A 16,903-nucleotide genomic window follows, 5' to 3' on the forward strand; every position below is an offset into this window, starting at 1 on the left:
GAAGTGCCTGTCGCAACGCGACGTCGATGGGGAATGTTGATGACCGCCGACAATTCAGGAAGTAACGAGCTGCGTCGGATGCCTAGCGGCAAGTCGCAGCGACTCACCGCGTGGGCATCCTGGTTGCCTTGCTTAATGCTACTAAAGACGACTATAGATCTGCCCCGGGCAGATCGCAATGCGTGACAAGGAGGTGCCAACGCACCTCATCAAGATTTCCGAGTCAGCCAAAGACAGGGAGTTGTTACATCTTCCCGAGTGGTTACTCACGGGATAGGCTGCGTGAGTGCAGCATCATCAATCATTCTCCGAGCGGCCGAGCCTCCAACCTCAGGCTGCGTTACGCGACTATGCATTGGCCGACATCGAGGCACACGTTAAAATATCTACCATAAGTGGCTCCGGAGGGCATCCCGGTCATAATACCGCTTCGTGTCATTTAGATCAGACGTCAAGATACCAGTCCCTGACTGGGCTAGCACAGACGCCACTAGGTTCTGGTTCAACTTGATGTCTTCAAGGTTCGCATGTTCGACGCCGTGCCTGAAAACAGAGTCCGCGTCACGGATCTGTCTAGGATATCATGGGAACCGTGCTACTCACTCGTCGCGAAGATGCTCCTGCACGGTATTGTGGACCATTGGTATGTGCGCCGTCTCACACCTGGCGCACGACCACAGTCTTGCTCTTTGCAATCTTGATAGTTCGAGCGTTTTAGTCTTGGCAGTCTCGTCGGCACTCGCTAACCGGAATGGCCAAGGGCCTAGATCGGCAGTCTCCAACATCTTGTACAGAGACTGAGTGCTTCTCCGCAGTGGTCAAAAATGTGTACTCACCGCGCGGCGCCATGTCTTTATGGCTTCATAACGATTGACTAACCTGAGATCCAAAGCATCCATATCTGCCGCCAGAGCCACGTCCGGATCCTTTCCGCACACTCGTATGATATCTCGAATGCGATCCGGCAGAGTCAGTGGGCGGAGTCCGTCAGGGGCCACATAGCAGTGCACATCCCTGAGCCCGTAGACAAACTTCTCGTATGTGTCTTTCCCGCTCTTTGGGAGAGCAGAACGGAGATCACTGTGGGCGACAATATGGGGAAAGAATCTAGACTTCGAGAACCTTGGATTATCATTGACGGCGAACAGCGTTGTTGCGAGGTCGAGCGGGTCCACGCCTAGCAGCACTTTGAGCTTGTGCTTGGTACATGCAGTGCGCAATTCTTCGCAGACGCGTGTTCGCCACCTCTCCACGATCGCGTCCACTTGACCCTCCAATGCAAGGAAGCGTGATCTGTCCACGACCTCGTCCGCAGGTGCGCACATGATGTCGCGGAACTCTTTTGACAGAGCGAGGTCCGCGATGTTCAGCCCATAGTCCAGCATCTCCGGATGTTCGCCGAGGTACCTGTCCAAGAACCCAGTCGCCACGCTCTTCAGAAATGGCCAGCGCTTCGCCAGCAAAACCATGTATTCATGCTCCAGACGTTCTTCGCGAATGTCTTCCATGCATTCGGCCAATTCGTCCTTCATATTCTGCCAGGCTAGAGAATTCTCTGTCGTCAGTGTACATGCATGAGTGAAGAATCGCTAATACTGACCGCGTTCGTGAGCTTCTTGGCAACCTGGACGTGCTTGTGTTGCGAAAGCAGAGTACTGTCTCTTGTTGAAAAAGTCCAACTCAGCCCCCCATCCCAGAACACGTAGCCTCGAAGTGACCCTTCATCGAAATTCAGTGATGTACAATCAAATGCAATGACCTACGTACTCTTCTAAACGCTCGTTTATGAGCGCCCGAACCTCCTGGATGTGTCTCAGTTCTTCCTTCTCGGCCCATTGCTGGCATAAGTCCGCGTGCTGCATTAACATGGCTGGATCAGACCAGATGACACAGAATAAATGAACTATGTGACCTGCCTCACGGAACTGTTGCGCTCGTTGAATGTCTTTATCAGCGAGCTTTGCCGCGGAATCCCACTTCCTAGCTGCATAGAGCTTTCCGTAAGTGTCGATAGCTTCGAACACTTGAGATTGGATATAGCACGGTCCCCTAAACCCTGTGACCGCTTCGGCCTATGAGCATAGTCAGTAGGTGGAGCTCGGAGCATCTGTGTAGACGTACTTCGAGAAATATATCGTTTGGTATAGATTGGAAATGTTCCCATTGTCTACAGTCAAGAATATTGTCTACCCTATTCGCAGCGACAACCCTAAGAACGTGAAGACAGGAATGGCTTCAGCGATCGTGACGAAGCAATGCCAATAATGAAAGGCTGACATTTGGGGCCTGCAACGCACGCAGAACCGAGCCAGAAACTCCCAGTACACGGTCGCAGCTTTACCTGTGCCGCAAGCCTTGAGATAAGACGCGTGCGTGGTTCAATATGCATCAGACAAATGTCGCGGTTCGCCGAGAACCGTACCACGTACCGTGCAATACGGAGAGAAGATGAGGGACACCCATGCGGATTCGATCCATCCCTTCGGGCATGGAGGTAGGTCTACGATGTTCTTTATCGAGCCCTTCCATAAATAGGCGGAGCTTCGCTGCATGAGGAACTTGTGGAACGACTTCGACGTCCTGGAGAGACTCAGCAGATCGCGAGGATGGAGATACAAGCAAATCTACACGAGTAGTATCGTCAGTCTATGGTTCATATACGGCGCGCATGACTCCACTCTACCTCCTGAATAACGTCCATCGGCATGTTGAGCATATCTTGCAGGCCGCCGCGTCGGCCGCGCACATTCTTCCATCGAGCCTCCGTTTTGGCAGTCACGGTAACTCTGCGGCTCGCAGGCGCAGATGCCTTTGTTCGCTTGGACCTTTTTGAAGCCATGTTCGCGTGTAGTTGTTAGAGACGCGTGGTAAAAATGGGGGAAAGAGAGCGATGGGCAAGCCAGTAGTGGTCAAGTCTAAAGCTGAACGCAGCCACTGAGTACTGAACCCGACGCGGTTGGCCACAAAGTGGGGAGGGGCAACGCCTGCAAAGCCACTGTTTGTTTGTTCATGTTTGAGATCTGTGGCGACGCGCGAGGCAGTGGTACACACTCTTGCAGAAACTTCGTAAGGTTCCACAGCCTCTAGATACGCAAAGTGAGCGTGTAAATGGGGGTTTTACATCGCCCCCGAGATAGTGTTCAATCTGAATTTTCGAACTTCGGATTTCTTTGTGCCGAAATGGGCTATACCAGTAGTAGATCTGATGCAAAAACAAGGATTTTCGTGAATCTCAATTGGACACTACCTGCAAATGGTCTTAAGCAACAACTTTCTCATAAGTGACTAGAGGTAGAAGTGCATGGTTTGTGCTATCAAGTTGCGACAAGGTCACAGGCTCAGACGCGCTGAGATCTGTGCCACAGACGCGTCGTACCGATCACGTGAGCGCTCGTGGCCCATACAGCCGGGCGTTGCGATGTATATTCCTGCTCATTGTCGGCCCCGTCTGCTTGGAATACACACCATATACCTTTGGTGTGTTCAGTGATACTCTGTTGTACATCACAAGAGACACGGAGTGCTCTGCGTAACATTGAAGACATGTCCCGAGATACCTACAACCTTGCGAGAAGAGCCGAGGAGGAGAAGGAAAGGTTAGCCATTCAAGTGCAACAGATGTGGACGAAACTCGAGCAATCGCGAATCCCTGATAGATGATGAAGTCAGGCTCGGGAAGCTGACTAGGGATGAGATTGACACTCAGTTGAAGGTTCGCCGACTCGACGACCCAGACATACCGTCGATCTCATCCATGAAGAAGAACCACGTTAAGAAAGCGGAAGCTCTCGCCGAACTTCGCAAGGCAATTGCACGCGCAATGGCACGCGAAGCGGCAGTGCAGCCTGGCTCGCAGTCACAGACGGTGGGACCGAGTACTCACCAAGACGATACTGTACAGCTTGATCAGACGTACTAGTCGTTGATAATGACCTTGATTCGGACACGGAAGAGTAAAATTTTGTACATACTTTTTAGTGTAGATGCATTGTAGTACCTATAGAAGTGAATTAGTATCCTCCACACAAGATCGCCGAGGTATCCAGAGTAGATATGAGCAGGGGAGGCATGATCGACGTTGTGCAGAGACGCGATCGAGAGGGCCCCAGTCTGCCCATGTTTTCGGTGGCGCGTTGCTGACTAAGCGACCATCGGCGTCAGAGGCCTTGCCCCTCCCCATTAACTCGATGTCTTCGTACTAGTACTAGTGGTCAAGCTTAGTACTGTACGGGAAGATTCAACTCGAAGAAACGCGATCTCGATGATTGGACACCAGAGAACATTGAAATGGAGGGTGCGCGAATGCATTGATCTCAGGAGACAGGAAGGCCTCATCTGTTTGAAGCGAGTGCAAGAAAGCGGCGGAGATGTTGGCCACGGCGTCCAACATCTGAGTATATTGCAACTCACTCTGAGAATCGCAGCACGAGATAGAGTAAGCGGCACGAACTTTAGCACGCAAGCTCTACCAACACGTCGAACTCGTAAGCACTTATCTGAAGACGACGCCGGCCGCATTGAGCGGCAGTTGCAACGTAGCCGTGTCCTGCGCCGCCATGAACAAGCGGACCTCCTACTTCAACCCGTCTGCCTTAGGCTGTAATTTGGAAACGACACGAGAGGTCTCGGACGGGAATACGATTTCTCAGGTACGTTCAGCTTGCGTTCAGCCGTTATATCTTCGCGCGTAGATCGGGGACCGGGGATGTGGCTGACTGCTGGCTACTTGCGACCATAGGGTAACCTAAGCTGAGTCAGGGTTGTCCTGCGATCTTCATCCTCGAGCCGGTCATCCCAGGTACAGAGAAATCACCCCGTCGGTGCAACCGCGGGAACGTCGACCATGACAAGCTGAGGGCTACGCTCCAGCCTGTCGAGCCGGCGCTGCGTGGGTTGCGTCCTCTGGTGGCCGGAGCTTCGCGCTTCTATCTTATCTGGGCTTATACGGGGTGTCATTACAGACGTTCGGCGGGCCTTCTTTGCTCGTGCACTTGTAGAACGCAGCCGTTATGATTGGACGTATACCCTTCCGTCTGCAGCCTCACGCGTCATCCACATACACGGTAGCTTGCACCGTGCCCGCTGACCATCTCAGCAAGGATAAGGTTAGAAAAGAAGTCGTACACTCAGGCTCTCGTTAAACTACCGAGGTGGCCTCGTGTTCGATATATCACAATCGTCTTGGACAGACCATGACTTGCTCCTACGCCCACATCTCAACGCACACCTGCTCACAGGACAATGGCTCGCCAACACCATGAGCGATACTACTTCGACGATGGCAACGTGATCTTCCTGGTATGTCTTGGTATACCCAACGATTATGTGCGGCGCTGATTACGCACGAGTCAGGCAGAAAACACGTTGTTCAGCGTGCATCGATACTTCCTCCAGCGCGATTCGCCCATCTTTCAGGCGATGTTCTCGCGGCCATCGTCGTCCGGTGAAGGAAAGTCGGATGACAATCCGATCGTTCTTGAAGGCACGAAGAGCGCCGATCTGTCCTGTTTCCTGTCCTGTCTGTACCCGATGTAAGTTGCGAGCTCTTCCGGCACTCGTCTTCTAACACTTGTGACTGTCGCACAGCAACTACGGACATGGTGATCTAACGACGTACGAGGAGTGGGCGGCAGCCCTCGAACTGGCTGTCAAGTGGGAGTTCGACCGCATTCGCGACTTTATTGTGCAGCGCATCAAGGATACGGCAACTCTGGTCGAGCAGATTGTCACTGCGCGTCGATTGAACATGCAGCAATGGTGCTGGGATGTTTGCGCGAAGCTTTGCGAGAGGGCTCAACCGTTGACTCTGGAAGAAGGACAACGCCTGGGTTTGGAGGATACAGTCAGAATCTCTGAAGTGCGCGAGAAGCGACGCGCACGCCCGAAGGTCGAACGGTCCATCGTAACAGGCTATTACGATGGATGGCAAGACCCAGAGAAATTACATACCATCTCAGATGCCAGCGATGACGTGAAGTACTACGTCAAGGAAACACTTCAATTACCTGAGCTTCCTTTTACTAGCCCGGAGCCAGATTATTACATACTGTAGCACCTGCGGTTCCCACACTACCCCATCAATTAGGCCTGACACATGATACCACGTGAGCGCCCTAGTTAGGCTTCATCCACCGCGATCGCCTTACACTGCGTTAAACAGCGCGTTAAACCTGGGACTTATCAAACGAGTCCCCGGGCCATCCGGCTATTCCGGGTACGTCCCGTGCGAGCGCTTGGCCCCTGCCAGCGAGGCAGGGCGCCCGATGCCATCGGGTCCCGTGATGGACGTCCCGTATGGTTCCTCGCCGGATATGGCAGTGCCTCCGGCCTCGCCACATCATCAGGCGCGCTCGCCGTCAGCGCGCTCCCGCCACCCGCCCTCTTTCCCGTTATGGACAGCACACACGTGACTGCCCATCTCGGTCTTCCCGCGTGATCCCGGATCGGGGCCCCGGCGCTCCGCAGCGTGTTCGCTGGCCCGTGCGCACCGGCGCCTCCCCCCTCCTTGCTCACCGCCTTCACCGTCGTGCTCGCCGGCGCCTCCTCTCCCCTCCTTGCTCGCCGCCTCCACCGCCGCGCTCGCTACTCGCCCCGCCCGTCGTCCCTGTCCTACCCCAGCTCACGGCCACTATCCGGCGCTCGCAACATCGTGCCAGCTCATCGCCGCCACCGTCGTCATCCTCGCTGGCGCCTTCTCTCTCCCTCGCGTGCTCACTGCCCCTGGCACCGTGCTCGCTGTGCTGGCCTCTCCCTAGCCTGGTGCCACGTGTGCCACTGTACTCGGTCCCCCATCGTCGTGTCAGCTCGTAGCCCCCGGCGTCGTCGTGCCAGCTCGTTGCCGCCGCCGCCGTCGTGCTCGCCCGTCGTTGTTGGAGCACAGCACGCATGATCGACAGGAGGCATATAGGGCCAACGAATAGAAGGCGAGTGCGTGGGTGTGAAGGGCTGGCATCGAGCAACGGTGAGTGCAGACGCACCCGAGCGAGCAAACTGACTGTGACCACAGGACGCGGCGACGTGCACCACAACACGCGCGTGGACCGCGAGCACGCAGGATTAATGTCCTGCATACAAACGTAGCTGACGGGCGGACCGTGGACACGGACGCGAGGGTTGCCAAGTGAGCAGGCGGGCAGGCAGGCGGACGGGCGAGAAGGCGGACAGGCGAGCAGGCGGACGGGCGAGAAGGCGAACTGGTGTGCAGGCAGACAGGCAGACGGGCGGATAGGTGAGCAAACGGACATGTTGGGGATTGAACACACAGGTAGGAGATCGAGCAGACGGGCAAGTGGGCAGGCGACGGCACATGCCCACCGCGAGCGTGCTGGGCAAATGCCCGGCACGCAGACGCACCCGAGAAGTGCAGACACAGGCACGCGAGCAGATGAAGAGCAGGAAGGCAGATGGATGAGCGGCGGGTGGACGAGCGGGAGGGCGGATGGACAAGCGGGCGGGCGGACGAACGGGCGGGTGACGGGTGGATGAACGGGCGGGTGGATGAACGGGCAGGTAGACGAACGGGTGGGTGGGCGAACGGGCGGGTGGGCGAGCGGGCGGGTGGGCGAGCGGGCGGGTGGGCGAACGGGCGGGTGGACGAGCAGGCGGAAAAGTGGTGGGTGGGCAAGGAGGCGGGAGGGCGAGAGGGCGAGAGGGCGAGCAATTGGGCACAGAGCGCGGACCAGTACCTCACGCACGGCGATCGCGAGCGTGCGGGGCAAATGCCCCGCACGCAAACACGGCCGATGAACTGAAGGCGGGCGCGTGGGCAAAGAGCGGATGACCGCGGCGATGCGCAGAGCAGGGGTGCGCGCAACGCGCCGTCCGTGAGCACACAGGGCGACTGCCCTATTGTAGTACAGGGACTTCGCACTGCGACGAGAGGATGGTATTATAGGGCTTGTAGGGTCGTAGGGTGTCATATTCATACTGTAGATACAGGAGCTTTGTTGTACATAGGGATTCGAGAGACATTGAGTACAAAGGATATCTGACACCAAAAGCGTGAGGTCCGAGCGATTGTGTGGCAATTGCGTCAAAGCAAATGTAATGTCAAAGCGTGCGGCACACTGTCTTGGCCCGACAACTCAATATGCCCTGCTGCACGCATACACGTTTGTACGGAGAGATCTAGTAATGATGGTAAGAACATGTTGTATAGATATACAGAGTTACCGCGGCCATACTGTCCGAAGCGGATGATTCACGAATCACAACTCAGAGAACCAGTACACTAGTATAGGTAGATATCCCTGCCATACACGAGAATGGCTCATGTGTTATACTGCACCTCATGTGCTGTATACTTTCAGCAGAAGTCACCGAACATGTATCTAATTCCTATCGTAGCATAAAGGACGTTCATACAAAGTGCGAAACGGCCAGAACCCAAGTCGCCGATATGTTGCAGGTCTAAGTAGGACCTTTAAACACATTGTGATTGGCCAGGAATGGCCCGAGCACATCGGGGTTGCCCAATTTGGTGAGGTTCTCTGAGTAGTGGTTCGTGAATGGTCCACTTCATACGGATTGGTCGCGATCACTAGGTCTGTACATATATACAATATGTTTCTACTACTCATACTAGATCTCCATTCAATACTTCGTCTGCGTGCAGGGGCGACTGGCAGTTGCCCTGTGCACTCCGTCGTGATCGGCGTGTCGTACGCGCCCCTGGTCTGCCCGCCGTCGCGGTCACCCATTTCTCGCTCACTTCCGTTCGTCGGATGCGCTTGCGTGCTGGGCATTTGCCCAGCACACTCGCGGTCACCGTGCGTGTAGTGCTCATCTACGTTGTGAGTCTGGGCCTGCCCACTTTCCTTCTCACTCATTGATCCTCTCGCCCACCTGCGCCCTCGCTCGCTCGCCCATCCACCCGCTTTCCCGCGTACTTCTGGTCTGCTTGCCTCCTTGCTCGCTCGTCTCCTCACCTGCTCATCCGCCCTCCTGCTTGTCTGCCCTCCTGCTTGTCTGCCCGCCGGCTCATTCGCCTGCCCACCAGCTCGTCCGCCTGCCCTGCCGCTCATCCTCTCGCTCGTGGCTCGTCCGCAAGCCCTCCCACTTGTCCACACACTCGCCTACCTGCGCGCCTGTTCGCCCGCCTGCGAGCGCATTCTTCGGCTGCGTCTGCGCGCTGGGCATTCGCCCAAAGCGCAGCGCACTCGCGGTGGGCGTGTGCTGTTGCCTGCCCACTTCCCTGTCTGCTCGGTCTCCTACCTGTCCGCTCACTCACCCGTTCACTCGCCCGCCCATCCGCCTTCCCACCCGTCTACCTTCCCGCCCGCCTGCTGACCCGGTCGCCATCACACCCGTGTCCGCAGTCCGCCCGTCGGCTGCGTTTGCACGCGGGGCGTTAGCCCTGCGCGCTCGCGGTCGACGCACATATTGCGGTGCACGTCGCCGCGTCCTGTGGCCATGGTCAGCATGCTCACTCATGTGCACCTGCACTCACCGTTGCTCGCCGATGCCCGTGCTTCACACATGCACCCGCCGACCATTCATTGGCCATGTCATGCTAGCTGTCCATCGTGCGCGCTGTCCTGCAACGATGACGGGCGAGCACGACGACGGCGGCGGCAATGGGCTGACGCGGCGATGGGGGCGCCCGGTAGTGCAGCATACGTGGCACGCCGCACCAGCCTGGGGAGAGGTGATCACAGCGAGTGCTATGCCAAGGGCAGTGAGTAAGCGAAGGGGAGGCGGCGGCGAGGATGATGACGGCAGCGGTGGCGGCGGCGATGAGCTGGCATGACGACGACAGCGACGGCGATGAGCTGGCACCAGCCACACCACGACGGGGAGCGCCGGGCATGGCGACCGCCAATGTGCATGGCCAGGAGCTGGGGTAGGACGGGCGGGGCGAGTAGCGAGCGCGGCGGTGGAGGCGGCGAGCAAGGAGGGGAGAGGAGGCGCCGGCGAGCACGACGGTGAAGGCGGTGAGCAAGGAGGGGGGAGGCGCCGGTGCGCACGGGCCAGCGAACACGCTGCGGAGCGCCGGGGCCCCGATCCGGGATCACGCGGGAAGACCGAGATGGGCAGTCACGTGTGTGCTGTCCATAACGGGAAAGAGGGCGGGTGGCGGGAGCGCGCTGACGGCGAGCGCGCCTGATGATGTGGCGAGGCCGGAGGCACTGCCATATCCGGCGAGGAACCATACGGGACGTCCATCACGGGACCCGATGGCATCGGGCGCCCTGCCTCGCTGGCAGGGGCCAAGCGCTCGCACGGGACGTACCCGGAATAGCCGGATGGCCCGGGGACTCGTTTGATAAGTCCCAGGTTTAACGCGCTGTTTAACGCAGTGTAAGGCGATCGCGGTGGATGAAGCCTAACTAGGGCGCTCACGTGGTATCATGTGTCAGGCCTAATTGATGGGGTAGTGTGGGAACCGCAGGTGGTTTCTTACCACTGCTAGTGTCACGCGTCACGATACATTGGTTGTTAAAAACACCTGCGGTTCCCACACTACCCCATCAATTAGGCCTGACACATGATACCACGTGAGCGCCCTAGTTAGGCTTCATCCACCGCGATCGCCTTACACTGCGTTAAACAGCGCGTTAAACCTGGGACTTATCAAACGAGTCCCCGGGCCATCCGGCTATTCCGGGTACGTCCCGTGCGAGCGCTTGGCCCCTGCCAGCGAGGCAGGGCGCCCGATGCCATCGGGTCCCGTGATGGACGTCCCGTATGGTTCCTCGCCGGATATGGCAGTGCCTCCGGCCTCGCCACATCATCAGGCGCGCTCGCCGTCAGCGCGCTCCCGCCACCCGCCCTCTTTCCCGTTATGGACAGCACACACGTGACTGCCCATCTCGGTCTTCCCGCGTGATCCCGGATCGGGGCCCCGGCGCTCCGCAGCGTGTTCGCTGGCCCGTGCGCACCGGCGCCTCCCCCCTCCTTGCTCACCGCCTTCACCGTCGTGCTCGCCGGCGCCTCCTCTCCCCTCCTTGCTCGCCGCCTCCACCGCCGCGCTCGCTACTCGCCCCGCCCGTCCTACCCCAGCTCCTGGCCATGCACATTGGCGGTCGCCATGCCCGGCGCTCCCCGTCGTGGTGTGGCTGGTGCCAGCTCATCGCCGTCGCTGTCGTCGTCATGCCAGCTCATCGCCGCCGCCACCGCTGCCGTCATCATCCTCGCCGCCGCCTCCCCTTCGCTTACTCACTGCCCTTGGCATAGCACTCGCTGTGATCACCTCTCCCCAGGCTGGTGCGGCGTGCCACGTATGCTGCACTACCGGGCGCCCCCATCGCCGCGTCAGCCCATTGCCGCCGCCGTCGTCGTGCTCGCCCGTCATCGTTGCAGGACAGCGCGCACGATGGACAGCTAGCATGACATGGCCAATGAATGGTCGGCGGGTGCATGTGTGAAGCACGGGCATCGGCGAGCAACGGTGAGTGCAGGTGCACATGAGTGAGCATGCTGACCATGGCCACAGGACGCGGCGACGTGCACCGCAATATGTGCGTCGACCGCGAGCGCGCAGGGCTAACGCCCCGCGTGCAAACGCAGCCGACGGGCGGACTGCGGACACGGGTGTGATGGCGACCGGGTCAGCAGGCGGGCGGGAAGGTAGACGGGTGGGAAGGCGGATGGGCGGGCGAGTGAACGGGTGAGTGAGCGGACAGGTAGGAGACCGAGCAGACAGGGAAGTGGGCAGGCAACAGCACACGCCCACCGCGAGTGCGCTGCGCTTTGGGCGAATGCCCAGCGCGCAGACGCAGCCGAAGAATGCGCTCGCAGGCGGGCGAACAGGCGCGCAGGTAGGCGAGTGTGTGGACAAGTGGGAGGGCTTGCGGACGAGCCACGAGCGAGAGGATGAGCGGCAGGGCAGGCGGACGAGCTGGTGGGCAGGCGAATGAGCCGGCGGGCAGACAAGCAGGAGGGCAGACAAGCAGGAGGGCGGATGAGCAGGTGAGGAGACGAGCGAGCAAGGAGGCAAGCAGACCAGAAGTACGCGGGAAAGCGGGTGGATGGGCGAGCGAGCGAGGGCGCAGGTGGGCGAGAGGATCAATGAGTGAGAAGGAAAGTGGGCAGGCCCAGACTCACAACGTAGATGAGCACTACACGCACGGTGACCGCGAGTGTGCTGGGCAAATGCCCAGCACGCAAGCGCATCCGACGAACGGAAGTGAGCGAGAAATGGGTGACCGCGACGGCGGGCAGACCAGGGGCGCGTACGACACGCCGATCACGACGGAGTGCACAGGGCAACTGCCAGTCGCCCCTGCACGCAGACGAAGTATTGAATGGAGATCTAGTATGAGTAGTAGAAACATATTGTATATATGTACAGACCTAGTGATCGCGACCAATCCGTATGAAGTGGACCATTCACGAACCACTACTCAGAGAACCTCACCAAATTGGGCAACCCCGATGTGCTCGGGCCATTCCTGGCCAATCACAATGTGTTTAAAGGTCCTACTTAGACCTGCAACATATCGGCGACTTGGGTTCTGGCCGTTTCGCACTTTGTATGAACGTCCTTTATGCTACGATAGGAATTAGATACATGTTCGGTGACTTCTGCTGAAAGTATACAGCACATGAGGTGCAGTATAACACATGAGCCATTCTCGTGTATGGCAGGGATATCTACCTATACTAGTGTACTGGTTCTCTGAGTTGTGATTCGTGAATCATCCGCTTCGGACAGTATGGCCGCGGTAACTCTGTATATCTATACAACATGTTCTTACCATCATTACTAGATCTCTCCGTACAAACGTGTATGCGTGCAGCAGGGCATATTGAGTTGTCGGGCCAAGACAGTGTGCCGCACGCTTTGACATTACATTTGCTTTGACGCAATTGCCACACAATCGCTCGGACCTCACGCTTTTGGTGTCAGATATCCTTTGTACTCAATGTCTCTCGAATCCCTATGTACAACAAAGCTCCTGTATCTACAGTATGAATATGACACCCTACGACCCTACAAGCCCTATAATACCATCCTCTCGTCGCAGTGCGAAGTCCCTGTACTACAATAGGGCAGTCGCCCTGTGTGCTCACGGACGGCGCGTTGCGCGCACCCCTGCTCTGCGCATCGCCGCGGTCATCCGCTCTTTGCCCACGCGCCCGCCTTCAGTTCATCGGCCGTGTTTGCGTGCGGGGCATTTGCCCCGCACGCTCGCGATCGCCGTGCGTGAGGTACTGGTCCGCGCTCTGTGCCCAATTGCTCGCCCTCTCGCCCTCTCGCCCTCCCGCCTCCTTGCCCACCCACCACTTTTCCGCCTGCTCGTCCACCCGCCCGTTCGCCCACCCGCCCGCTCGCCCACCCGCCCGCTCGCCCACCCGCCCGTTCGCCCACCCACCCGTTCGTCTACCTGCCCGTTCATCCACCCGCCCGTTCATCCACCCGTCACCCGCCCGTTCGTCCGCCCGCCCGCTTGTCCATCCGCCCTCCCGCTCGTCCACCCGCCGCTCATCCATCTGCCTTCCTGCTCTTCATCTGCTCGCGTGCCTGTGTCTGCACTTCTCGGGTGCGTCTGCGTGCCGGGCATTTGCCCAGCACGCTCGCGGTGGGCATGTGCCGTCGCCTGCCCACTTGCCCGTCTGCTCGATCTCCTACCTGTGTGTTCAATCCCCAACATGTCCGTTTGCTCACCTATCCGCCCGTCTGCCTGCTCGCCTGTCCGCCTTCTCGCCCGTCCGCCTGCCTGCCCGCCTGCTCACTTGGCAACCCTCGCGTCCGTGTCCACGGTCCGCCCGTCAGCTACGTTTGTATGCAGGACATTAATCCTGCGTGCTCGCGGTCCACGCGCGTGTTGTGGTGCACGTCGCCGCGTCCTGTGGTCACAGTCAGTTTGCTCGCTCGGGTGCGTCTGCACTCACCGTTGCTCGATGCCAGCCCTTCACACCCACGCACTCGCCTTCTATTCGTTGGCCCTATATGCCTCCTGTCGATCATGCGTGCTGTGCTCCAACAACGACGGGCGAGCACGACGGCGGCGGCGGCAACGAGCTGGCACGACGACGCCGGGGGCTACGAGCTGACACGACGATGGGGGACCGAGTACAGTGGCACACGTGGCACCAGGCTAGGGAGAGGCCAGCACAGCGAGCACGGTGCCAGGGGCAGTGAGCACGCGAGGGAGAGAGAAGGCGCCAGCGAGGATGACGACGGTGGCGGCGATGAGCTGGCACGATGTTGCGAGCGCCGGATAGTGGCCGTGAGCTGGGGTAGGACAGGGACGACGGGCGGGGCGAGTAGCGAGCGCGGCGGTGGAGGCGGCGAGCAAGGAGGGGAGAGGAGGCGCCGGCGAGCACGACGGTGAAGGCGGTGAGCAAGGAGGGGGGAGGCGCCGGTGCGCACGGGCCAGCGAACACGCTGCGGAGCGCCGGGGCCCCGATCCGGGATCACGCGGGAAGACCGAGATGGGCAGTCACGTGTGTGCTGTCCATAACGGGAAAGAGGGCGGGTGGCGGGAGCGCGCTGACGGCGAGCGCGCCTGATGATGTGGCGAGGCCGGAGGCACTGCCATATCCGGCGAGGAACCATACGGGACGTCCATCACGGGACCCGATGGCATCGGGCGCCCTGCCTCGCTGGCAGGGGCCAAGCGCTCGCACGGGACGTACCCGGAATAGCCGGATGGCCCGGGGACTCGTTTGATAAGTCCCAGGTTTAACGCGCTGTTTAACGCAGTGTAAGGCGATCGCGGTGGATGAAGCCTAACTAGGGCGCTCACGTGGTATCATGTGTCAGGCCTAATTGATGGGGTAGTGTGGGAACCGCAGGTGGTTAAAAAAGAGTGGTACAATAGAGCTGTCACGGTCCGTCCCTATTCGTCCCGCAGCGCACGGCGGCCGCACTCTCATTCAGCGACTGGGAGGGCTTCGCACGCCCTACTAGCCTCTCTCCACAACTCGCCTGCGTCGTTATATGCCCAAATGTTCTCTTCATCGCCACCACTCTGCAATGTTTGGTCCTCATCCCGGACCTCCGCTATGCCCACCTGAGTGCAGAACTGCTTCTCCGCGGCCCCCTCACCCGCCTCCGGTACTAGATCGACACCCAGTGCTTGCTGGACAACGGCTCGCAAGGGCACGTCTGTGTCATCGGACGCCTCCTCAGCTCCGACATTCTCTTCTTCATCCACTTCCTCGGCAATAAGGTCCCTCAGCTTGCCGACCTTGCCCTCGATCTCGTCTCGGAGTGTTTTGTCCCGCCGCAAGTATTCGCGCCAGGCGGCCTTCGCTTTTCGACTTGTAATGCATTCTGCTGACAAGTTCCATTCTTTGACAGTGCACTTCTCCCAGGCTCGACGGATGATGGCCCTACCACTGGGTGTGTCGAAGAAGTCGTAGATGTCAACCAGTGGTGCGACACTGGCATTTCGGAGAGTCTTGATTGACGTGGTGATCTTGACTTGTTCGGGGGTGAGTCCACTGTCCATCTGCTCGGAATGGCTGTTCACAAGGAACTCGAGTGCGGCTTGACGGACATCAGGAAAAATGACAATCCCTAGGTCAGCCAATATAGGGGACATAGTCGGGATAGGCTCATTGCAATCCCCCCTGTGTATAGCATGCTTGTCGAATCCATAGTGATCTGTAGCATGTCATAGTAACACCATGGCCAACATAGAACAGCATAGTGTACAATAGAATGATAGTTATATAGGGCCATAAGCAAGCATACTGTGACATATACCATCATAGTAGACATCTCGAAGCATAGCACTAGTCGTACAGACTCGTACTGGTCGCTCACAGGTTTCGGCAGCTCATATGACAGAGAGAACATTAGAAGAAATTTATTAGATCACCAGATAGCACAGTAGTACAATTACGAAAATAAGTATCATATAGGTCAACCCGTGCTTGACCCATTCCCGTACCCACTCCGGGTACCAACCCGCCGTAGCACGTACAAGTTCCGCGCGGGTCTGCGCAGGTTGTACAGGTTGTGCAGGTCATGGTTGGTCGTGTACAGGGTGGGCAAGTGGGTAGGCGAGATCTGGCAGGCAGGTATGGGTGGGCAGGCGGGCGAGAGCGTACAGGCGGGCGAGAGCAGAAGGCGGGCGAGAGCAGACAAGCGGGCAAGAGCAGACAAGCGGGCAAGAGCAGACAAGCGGGCAAGAGCAGACAGGTGGGCGAGAGCAGACACGCAGGCGAGAGCAAATAGGTAGGCAAGAGTGGACACGCAGGCGAGAGCAGATGGGCAGGCGAGAAGGTGCGCATGAGAAGGCGAGAAGGCGAGCGGGGTGCAACACAGCCGTCCATGTTGCCGCAATGGCGGGTGTCCTACGTACACAATTAGAGGCACGCGCATCTCGACATGCATCTTGTCATAGTGGTAAGTCATAGCGGCGGGCGAGTTCCTCGAAGTGGTTGTCGAACTTGTGGACGGCAGGCTGGCGGAAAATAGCAGGTGAACAGGCGGGAGAGGCGAGGACGAGTGGGCCGGCTGATAGTCGAGCTAGCAAGAGCACGAAGTCGGCCGCGGGCGGGCGAGAGGGCAGGCGGGCGAGAGCGAGAGCGAGAGGGTGGGCGAACAGCAAAGCGAGCGGTTGGGCAAGCAGACGAGGGGGAGAGTGAGCAAGCGAGGGGACGAGGGCGCGAGCAAGCGGACGAGTCGAGCGCACGTGGAATGCATGGGGGGCTTCGTCCGGTGCAGGGGTAGTTGATGTTGCACTTGTTGGTGAGCTGGGAGAAGACGGGAGGCGGGGCGGAGATGTCCGTGGGGGCGTTGCGACGAGGGAGAGCGCTTGCGGGGGCGGTGTGGAAGCGGGCGCGAGATGCGGAGAGGATGACCGAGGTCGAGTGGTAGGCGAGGTGGGTTGACTGGATGACGGTCGACTGTTTGGCACAGATAGAGGCGTAAGACAGTACCCGAGGAGTGCCATCGCTGGCAGTGGCTCAACTAGATGTAGCCCGACTGTTTGAGGCCGAGGGT

At 58.7% G+C, this 16,903-nt stretch overlaps 5 protein-coding genes across 5 annotated transcripts; 2 read left to right on the forward strand and 3 right to left on the reverse strand.

The window, feature by feature from the left end:
• Positions 1-290: 290 nt before the first annotated feature.
• On the reverse strand, positions 291-2,956 carry B0H18DRAFT_1002391 (uncharacterized protein). Its single transcript, XM_048028366.1, is given in 11 exon segments — positions 291-543; positions 604-785; positions 837-1,543; positions 1,597-1,661; positions 1,681-1,719; positions 1,768-1,856; positions 1,917-2,072; positions 2,122-2,209; positions 2,278-2,354; positions 2,430-2,624; positions 2,684-2,956. 11 exon segments carry the CDS (start codon positions 2,837-2,839, stop codon positions 387-389), a joined length of 1,911 nt encoding a protein of 636 aa, XP_047894465.1. The 5' UTR covers positions 2,840-2,956; the 3' UTR covers positions 291-386.
• A 2,121-nt stretch (positions 2,957-5,077) lies between these two features.
• Positions 5,078-6,295, forward strand: B0H18DRAFT_1002395 (uncharacterized protein). Its single transcript, XM_048028367.1, has 4 exons — positions 5,078-5,298; positions 5,353-5,531; positions 5,587-6,104; positions 6,161-6,295. Exons 1-3 carry the CDS (start codon positions 5,242-5,244, stop codon positions 6,050-6,052), a joined length of 702 nt encoding a protein of 233 aa, XP_047894466.1. The 5' UTR covers positions 5,078-5,241; the 3' UTR covers positions 6,053-6,104; positions 6,161-6,295.
• A 150-nt stretch (positions 6,296-6,445) lies between these two features.
• On the reverse strand, positions 6,446-7,450 carry B0H18DRAFT_1002398 (uncharacterized protein). The gene is given in 2 exon segments (XM_048028368.1): positions 6,446-7,178; positions 7,195-7,450. 2 exon segments carry the CDS (start codon positions 7,306-7,308, stop codon positions 6,519-6,521), a joined length of 774 nt encoding a protein of 257 aa, XP_047894467.1. The 5' UTR covers positions 7,309-7,450; the 3' UTR covers positions 6,446-6,518.
• A 5,937-nt stretch (positions 7,451-13,387) lies between these two features.
• Positions 13,388-14,352, forward strand: B0H18DRAFT_1002409 (uncharacterized protein). Its single transcript, XM_048028369.1, has 2 exons — positions 13,388-13,796; positions 13,853-14,352. The coding sequence occupies exons 1-2, from the start codon at positions 13,594-13,596 to the stop codon at positions 14,277-14,279; spliced, it is 630 nt and encodes a 209-aa protein (XP_047894468.1). The 5' UTR covers positions 13,388-13,593; the 3' UTR covers positions 14,280-14,352.
• A 467-nt stretch (positions 14,353-14,819) lies between these two features.
• On the reverse strand, positions 14,820-15,540 carry B0H18DRAFT_1159842 (uncharacterized protein; the record flags this gene model as incomplete). Its single annotated transcript, XM_048035802.1, has 1 exon — positions 14,820-15,540. The coding sequence occupies exon 1, from the start codon at positions 15,492-15,494 to the stop codon at positions 14,820-14,822; it is 675 nt and encodes a 224-aa protein (XP_047894469.1). The 5' UTR covers positions 15,495-15,540.
• Positions 15,541-16,903: the final 1,363 nt, after the last annotated feature.

This window comes from Fomitopsis serialis (assembly GCF_022376445.1).
Source record: "Fomitopsis serialis strain Sig1Antser10 chromosome Unknown B0H18scaffold_26, whole genome shotgun sequence".
In the NCBI taxonomy this organism is placed as follows: domain Eukaryota; kingdom Fungi; phylum Basidiomycota; class Agaricomycetes; order Polyporales; family Fomitopsidaceae; genus Fomitopsis; species Fomitopsis serialis.